Here is an 8,624-nt window from a genome sequence, read left to right on the forward strand (position 1 = left end):
TAGGTGTTTTTTTTTTTTTTTGTCCTCCTTTACCTCTGGCATGTAGTCACCAAACTCAGCCTGCAGAGCTAGAGCAACCAGAAACAAGCTCGTCTCCTCATTACAGTACAGCCTGTCCTCCAGGATATCCTTACGCAGCTGTAGGTAGTACTGGTGACGGGTCAGCTTGTGCCTAAGATAAATAAAAAGCAGCAAAATGATTTTAACATAACTTCAAATACATGAAAAGAACAGTTTTTTTCAGATAGCACAATAAAGGTTAAACATTTTTTAAAGCAATCTAAGCAGATTGTTGTATCCTGTCTAACATTTAGAAAAGTATACCATGCAGTATGCTATCTTGGCCATGCCTATATTCTTTTCTTTTTTTTTAAAGTCATGTAGTCAGAACAACAGTGGTGTACTTACAAGATGAAGGAGATATCATCAACGAAAAATTTAACCCTTAGAAACACCAAAAAGGAGGATATCTGCCCTTTTTTCCAGCTGTCAGGTGCAACTTTGGAGATCTTTATGTCATGGTCCAAAAAGAAATATTCATCATCTGCAACGCGACAAAGAAAATCCCGTATGACTACAAAAATATAATAGCCATGAGGTTTTTATTTTAATGGAAAATATAATTTATATTTGAAGTATTATAACAAACACAATATTATCCCCCTCAAGCCTTTTTTTTTTTTCAGGGAATAATATTGCAATCAGGATTTTATATTTTTACATGAAAATGTTTTAATTTGAATGTCTGATGTGCATTCAAATAAATGAGTCACATGTCATTTGTCCTCGTACCATCTATAAAGGCAAGACCAAAGTAGAAGTGCTCCACCAAGTTTGCATGAGCCACCACCATGTCAAACACATCTCGTGCTTTGGACTTAATGTCACAGCGAACCACCACATACTGTCCGTTTGGCAGCACCACAGTCACTTCTCTCTGAGACGAGCAAGAACGGCCCTTTTTGGACTGTTGTGGACAGACACATACACACACAAAAAAGCACAGACACACATAAAAAAAAAACAACTGACATGCTCACATACATGTACATGAGTACTGTACATGGGAATTTTACAGACAGACATATTTTATCATGCAAGAAAAGACAAATTCAAATAGAGTGAAAAAAACTGGAATTTAAATAAAACATCAACCAGAAGCAGAAAGCCGAAAGAGATGAAGATTTTACCACGATAGATCCGGGAAGCTCAAGGACTATTTGTTGTTCATCTGGCATCCTGGCGAACTCAGGACCCAAAGACTGACAAAAAAAAAAAAACATGAATATAACATCTGTAAGCCGCGACACATCTGAAAAGCTTTTTTGTTTTTTTAGATGCTCTGCTGTCCGCTCTGAAAAATTTAAAGTCAACGATCCCTGCAAGAAAAAAAAACTTGCAGCTCGGATGCACTGTAATAACTTTTTTAGGTCAGGTCCTGTTCGCTCTTACCTTGGCTTTCCTCTGGCTCAGGCTGAGCGAGGACTCACTGAAGGTGATGGAGGGACTCTGAGATCTGCCCGGCGTCTTTGGAGAAATGTTGTGGTGGGGGCTCCCGCCAAGCCAACTGCAGTTGCTGTCCCTGTGACGAACCCCACGAGGGAGTCTGAGGGGACAGAGAGAGCGAGAGAGAGAGAGGAGAGAGGAGAGAGAGAGAGAAGTGGGTAAGGATGGATTGTGTAATAGTTGTTCAGGCAAGTTAGGAAAGTCAAACTCTGGGACAATGTCATGTCCCCTCAAAGTCAGGACGGACAATGAGGGAGGTTTATTTATGTGGACATGCACGCACAGATCCTTTTTACGCTTAAAGAATCTTCCTATTACTACAATATTGGTGTGTATGTGTGTGTGTTTAAAGTACACACCTGTCTAAAGAAGAGTGGTACAGCGGCGTGGTAGAACTCCTTGGTCTTTGTCTCCAAGGTCTCTGATGTAAACTCCCTTAAAAACAGACATAAAATGAGCACATGCACATATAACCACCTGCACACACATTATGAGCTATATAAAAATGTGTTGCCAGGGGTACAAGAAAGTGGTTCTAGTTGTCGTCGGTGTTCGCCTCTCATGCGTACCTGACTTTGAGTCAGAGTCCGTTGAGTATCTCCTCCCCTCAGCGCTTCCTTCACTGAAGTCTGACAGAGGCCCCCTCTTTCCTGTACACCAGGAAAGAGAGGACAGATGACACCAATGTCTGATTCCCGCTGTCTCTTTGCTCATCGGACGCACCGAGATGTTTGAACAGAACTGAGTCTAGCTAGTGGAGGGTTTAGCCGAGAGCATCCACACTCTGGTGATTGGCTCTCACACGAGCCTAATCCTCTGCTTGCTTAAGGTTAAGATTTTAATCCTGTTGACCTGTCGTCAGTTATAAGAGCAACGACTGCAACCACTTTCTGAAAATATGAAGGCCACAATTTCTCAAGGGGTCAAATCGGGTTTATGATGTCTGAATTGTTTCATATTATTTTGCCACTTTGATCCACCTCAGACTCAGATTCCTGCACTTTCTGACCTGATGTTCCCTCATTATTCATATTGAAAGACAGTATGAGTCTGAGTTTGTTTGCCTGAAGCCACTGAAGACGGCTGCGTCTACAGTCTGCAGCAATGAAAAAAAGTGGAAGTTTAAGATTCTGTTGTGCTGTCCTGATGCTTTCAATACTTTTTTTGGTTGAGGTTTCAGCACCCACATAAGTTACTAAGGTGAGCGTGTTTTTTTGGATTTACTTTTAAGACAGTTTGAGCGCAAGCATCAACATCTACAATCAAAAAAACTTTATTGTACTCATCCTTGTACAATAAAGCACTAAAACGAACAATGATAAAGCCTGCTCGTGGGCAACACGCTCTCAAACTGAAAACAGACAGCCAATCGCATCAAACAGTCATTTATAACATTGTATACTTCTGTTAGATATTCACGATCGCATGTAAATGAACTGTTGTGTATATGAAGTGTTTTCTTGTCAAGGGGTGGAAGAAGGTGTTATCATCACTTTTCAAGTCCAGACACTTTACATTAAAATCATGCTGATTAGGCGTATGTGTCTTTATTAATGATGGGCCTTTCATTTCAAACTGCTCACACTACTCATTTTTTTTTTTTTTTAAGATTTTATTTTTTTGGCTTTTTGTGCCTTTAACCGCTAGATAGGATAGTGGATGGAGTCAGAAACCAGGGAGAGAGAGTGGGGAACGAAATGCGGGAAGGAGGCCACAGGCGGGATGCGAACCCGGGCCGCCCGCTTGAGACGACAGCCTCAACACATGCGTGCCCCCTAACCATTGCGCCACCAGCGCGCCCCACACTACTAATTTTTAATGACATCACTCGACTTTTTTTCTTTGGACAGCAGAGCTGAGACAGTCTACCTCATGAGAGCAGCATATAGTGACATGACTTCTCTTTCAGTGTGTCACTAGTCAGGTAGAAGAAAATCTGCTAAAGCACTTTATTTATAAATAACAAGGTTTAACTTTAGAAAGTCAGGCAGATTCCCTGTCCATGAGTTTAACAATTCAACAAGACTGGTTTTGTAAAGGCTAAACAGCAGATGTTTGAGGTACGGAAGCCCTAAGAGGACAAACATTGATACATTTTATTTCACTATGTTTTCCTGTGAAAACCAGTAAAGTAGAGTTTGGATGTTTTTTTAAAGATCTTGACTTCTTTATCTCCTTATCTTTTTATAACTATGCTGGTTTTTCCTTTGATTTCGACTTAATATATCGACATAATGGCTGAAATTAACCCGTTATCACAAGTAAACGAATGAGATAAATAAGTTGAGATCTCGAGAAAACATCAGAGATGTACTCATTACCATGGGACATTAGAGTTAAATAAAATGATTGCGTACATTTCCACTAAGAGCCTTTGTATTTACAGACATATTGAGGCATTTCATGAAGTTTATTAAGTATTTAGATTGACAACATTTCCCACACTTTTTTTCACCATCAATCAAAAATGAAGTCAGATAAAACTAAATATCAAAGGTCTGACATGCTCACCATGAAGTCTCTCTCTGATCATCTGACTCCTGCCGTTCAAAGGGACATTACTGTCAGGGAGAGAGCCATGGTCCATCTGGAGGAAAATAAACCACTTCTATTAAAAAATAGATTCTTTAGATTAAGTCACAGCGCTGCTCTAAATCTAAACACATCCTCAATGATCCACAGGGGAGCTGGACGCTCACAGACAGACTCACAGATTCATGGAAAACCTCCTCCACCAGCTGTCTGATGACTTTGGCAGGCGGAGGCAGGATGGAGGCTTTGTGCTGAGACTCGCAGGCTTCCAGGATGGAGTTGAGATTGATCCTGCGGTGGGACAGATCCTCACACATGCTGAGGAGGAGGCTGTTCAGGTGGTCACTCAACTGGACTGGCTGAGAGGGGGGAGACAGCGGGAAGTTATCGTGTTAACGGGGTTGTGTGACGTTGATTTAAAAAATCCAAAAGAAAGTTAAAAGAGAGTTGTGTGTCAGAGGTTCCCACCTGATTTTGAGGTAGGTGAAAATCAACTGACCAGTAGAGAGTCATACCCAGTGAATACACCAGCATCTGTTGCAATCAAATACAGAAGTTAATCACAGGAGAGGTAAAAAAAAATACTAAAATTACTAAAAACAAATCTGTTTTTTTATGTTGTGTTTCTCTGATAATATTCAAACCTTCACTATAACTCAAAGAAGTGATAAGAGGAATGTGTGTTTGGCACTTTGAGGCAAAGTGTGGGATGTTGGAGATAAAGTTCGAAGGTCAAAAAGCAACATCTTGTGATTCAACAAGAGAACTATCAATCGAACAAAGTGAAAGGAATAGCTTGAACTGACCAGATGATCCAGCTATCAAGAAAAGACCAAGAAAATTAAACATAACGACTGTTCCACCAATTCTCCTCTAAATGTCCGAACATATAACTAAAGTTTGATTTAACCTTACTGAATAGACGGCAGTATATCGGACTCATCTGTCCACCTGTTTAAAGACATTTGTCATGGTATACTACTTCTACTTCTAGATACTACGTGTGAGACAAGCAAACACAATTTTCTGTGTATGCAGCACTCTTGTTATTGTTTAAGGAGTCTTTATTCCCAATGTTAAGAAATAAGGATTCAAAAATTGCAGCAATGAAAGCTGAAGTTCCTCCGCTCAGCCACTAGATGGCGTGCTCACACTTCACTTGTCCTTCAACTCCTGACATCCTGAGACGTTACACTCCACGTAAAAATGACACACAATCAAAGTCAGTGCAGATTTAACCACCAAATTCACCAGTAAAAAAATAAAAAGCTGATTCTGCAGAGACAACTCTGCCATAAACTGATAATATGTGTGTGTGTGTGTGTGTGTGTGTGTGTGTGTGTGTGCACTGACCCTCTCCATGGCCGGTTTGGTTGAGCTGGCGCGGCCCTGCAGCATCTCCGGAGCGGTGAAGGTGGAAACCTCGTCTGATAGGCCGCAGCTCTTAAATGCTAAAGTGCCAGTGGCTGACAGCAGCAGGGAGGTGGGGCTTATTATATTACACATATTGTTCTGACCTGAAAAAGAAGGAAGTAGAAAAATCCACAAGACATAACCATGATGCTCATGTCACAGCTCTGGGAGAGAGTCACACAGAGTCAAACCCAAAACACTGGAGGATACATTCAAGTGTGTGTGTGTGTTACATTCACATTGCAGTGGAGTCGTGGTTCAGTGGTAACTCTTAGATGTGATGTACGTGTGCTACTGTCTGAAGTGCTTTACCCTTATAAGAGACATCCACTAAAGACTCTGCAGTGGCCAGCAGCAGGGACCAGACCTCCTCCTCCAGCAGAGGGCCCCCTCGAGCCTCCAACACTTCAGCTAATGTTACAAATGTGCTGCTCATCCTGCACACATTCCCAGCATGCACCTGAGGACACACACATAACGGCACATATAAAACAAACACATGTACAAACAACAAAAAAATCAGCCTTTGTTTCAGGTGACATTCTGAGCAGAGGTGTAATTCCTCAGGAATCTGCACGAGTGTAATCGACATCTATCAACGCTGCTGAAAACAATTCCATATTTAGCCATTCTTCTTTTCTCAGGATCCGATTTGTGATCCTCTCGTCACCTTCTCCACCCCATCTTTACATCCCTGAGACACCTCGCAGAAAGAAAAAGAAACCTTTCTTTCGATAAGATCATGGCAGTCCATTAGTCTCACTGCCTCTCGCACTCTGTGCCCGTCCGGTTAGCTAATAGGCTTTCTTCTGACCAGAGGGCATCTCCAGGAAAGCTCAAAAGCGACTGTGTCATGATCCCATATGAGTTTGTTGTGACATGTTGTGTAGGTATTAGGCTGTAGAGAGTGGAGAGTGTGGAGCACCAAAAGAAACCTGTGAGACAGGGAGTGCTATACAAGATCTGTAAAATGAATCACGAATCAATCAACATGAAATTGATCTGCAAAAATGTTGGTAACTGATGAATCATTTTGCTATTATTAGCAATTAGCATAAAACATAGCCAGCTTTTCAAATGTTAAGAGTTGATGCTTTTGTCATGTCATAATTAAAGTTTATTTGGGTTGTTTGCAAAATCATCATCACTTGAGGCTTCAAGAAATTTTAATGACTAATTATAGAAGTGAATGGTTAATTGCAGCCTTTAAATGTAGGCTTTCCTATCTGAGTGCTGTTTTTGCATTTTTTTTTGCATACTTTTACCATAATTCCTTAGGTTTTATCTCTTAAATCAAGTTTTATTTGCCTACTTTTTTTCTATTTAAACACCTCTGCTAAAACTACTTGGTTCACACTATCATGTCCTGATGAAATCAACATGTTCTGAGAAAGCTTCAAACCCCACTTTTCTGAAGATAAATCTTTTATTCAAAGGAAAATCAACTCAGAATTGACCCTAAATCCTTTAACTGTGGAAGATTACTGTAGAAACTAGCTTAGTATTTCAGTTAGTGTCCGATTTGAAGGGCGGAAATAACTGCAACACGTTCATATTTATTTTTAAAAATCAAAGAAATCACTGCACTTAAAAGATATGATCACTCTCATTACAACACTGGGAGTGAAAACTGTGTCCCGGTTCACTTTTTTCTCCACACAAAATCATAATTTGTTTCTTCGACATGCCTGAGACTGTAAAAAAAAAACACCTTTAAGACTTTTTAATTTCCCTGACTGTGTTTGTATTTGATCGTAGCAGAGCATTAATTAAACAGGGTCCAAACAGCCAACAACATGGTTTACTTAACGTTGTTTCCACTGATACAAACCAACCCAATTAACTCACTTTAGCCCTGGTTAAATCCTTCGCTCAAACTGAATTTATCCCTCGGCTTGTGACACCAGACTGTCTGCATGAACGCGAGGGACGTGTGAAGTGTGCTGCAAGAAATCAGAAATACCAATAAAACTGAGAGGTCATGAGCTTTACTAGAACTGCACACAACCTTTTTTTTTAAATCAGTGATTAGATAATTATGATGATGTAGAATCATCCTGCTGAGTCCCTGCACACTCTTTTCTCTCATGCCACAGAAGGGATCAGACAAGGAAGTACAGGGTTCCCTGCCAGGTGTTTCCATCCATCGACTTTTGTGCAAAACTTTAGCAGCTGCTCCCCTCTCAGAGTGCTCTGTCTACAGGTGTAAAGGTACTCCAGTAGTGCTGTAAAGTCACACACTGCTGCTGGAACCAACACAGAAACCTGGATGCTCGTTTTTTTTTCCTGACAGCAGACTGTCACATGAAGCTGAATCCCTTGGCAAATACCACCTCAACTGTTACATTAGGATGTGTAGTGAAGTCTAGTTTGTCCTGCTTTCTCTCACGACAAACATGAAGCGTGTGACTGTGAGCTCTGCAATCAGGAAATCACAACCTTCAAAAAAAAGCCATGATAAAGGTGGAATTACAAAGCATACAAACGACATTAAAAAAAAGCACTTTCATTTACCTTTATCCTGTAAATACTCAGTCCATTTTACACACCAGTTGCCGCTCTATGCATGTTTTTCTCCTCTATAGCTCCCTGTGGAAAAGCCTCTTTATCCTGCTCGTTACTCGATGTATTCGGACTAAAATGCAGCGTCTCTCACGGTTTCAAAGAAAGCAGTGAGCAAGCTGCCTTATTATCCTATTAGAGACAAACAACATTAGCAGACACCACATGATGTACACACAGGCAGAGAAGGTGCACTTTAATTTGAGGAATTTAGTACAATGTGCTTGTTGAGGATTTTGTCTCTTAAAAGGCATCTGGAAACTAAAAATGCAACGTTCATATATGATAACCAAAGCTTGATAGTGGGGAGCATTAAAGCCAGGCTGATTTATGTAGTTGCAGCATTATCAGGCTCTTCATTCCACATTTAAGCAACCTGATTTTTTTTTTTTTTTTTTGTCAACACAGGCCTGAATATGGAGGCAATATTTTGCATTTTTCAGACTCTTCCAGATAAATTCAGTCCTGTGGATTTTAATCTCGGTGTGTTGCCTAAAGAGAATTCATCTTGCAAAACTGATGGAAGACACCTAAACATGGAGACACCCACCTCCCCAAAGTGACAACCAGCAGTGTGTAGGCAGCAGGAAGATGGTAGGAGAGAATATTAC

The 8,624-nt window shown here is 40.6% G+C and overlaps 1 protein-coding gene across 1 annotated transcript in view; it reads right to left on the reverse strand.

The window, feature by feature from the left end:
* The window catches only part of ptpn20 (protein tyrosine phosphatase non-receptor type 20), a 35,027-nt gene that overhangs the window by 26,276 nt on the left and 127 nt on the right, over positions 1 to 8,624 (reverse strand). The window contains exons 2-13 of the mRNA XM_029279142.2: positions 5,764 to 5,911; positions 5,392 to 5,555; positions 4,507 to 4,572; positions 4,218 to 4,397; positions 4,018 to 4,093; positions 2,076 to 2,156; positions 1,866 to 1,941; positions 1,453 to 1,606; positions 1,191 to 1,262; positions 793 to 967; positions 409 to 544; positions 34 to 172 (exon numbers count right to left, since the gene is read on the reverse strand). Coding sequence (XP_029134975.2) covers positions 34 to 172; positions 409 to 544; positions 793 to 967; positions 1,191 to 1,262; positions 1,453 to 1,606; positions 1,866 to 1,941; positions 2,076 to 2,156; positions 4,018 to 4,093; positions 4,218 to 4,397; positions 4,507 to 4,572; positions 5,392 to 5,555; positions 5,764 to 5,887 — 1,443 coding nt within the window. The 5' untranslated portion in view covers positions 5,888 to 5,911. The remainder of the gene's footprint in view (positions 1 to 33; positions 173 to 408; positions 545 to 792; positions 968 to 1,190; positions 1,263 to 1,452; positions 1,607 to 1,865; positions 1,942 to 2,075; positions 2,157 to 4,017; positions 4,094 to 4,217; positions 4,398 to 4,506; positions 4,573 to 5,391; positions 5,556 to 5,763; positions 5,912 to 8,624) is intronic.

Source organism: Labrus bergylta, chromosome 10 (assembly GCF_963930695.1).
Source record: "Labrus bergylta chromosome 10, fLabBer1.1, whole genome shotgun sequence".
NCBI lineage: Eukaryota > Metazoa > Chordata > Actinopteri > Labriformes > Labridae > Labrus > Labrus bergylta.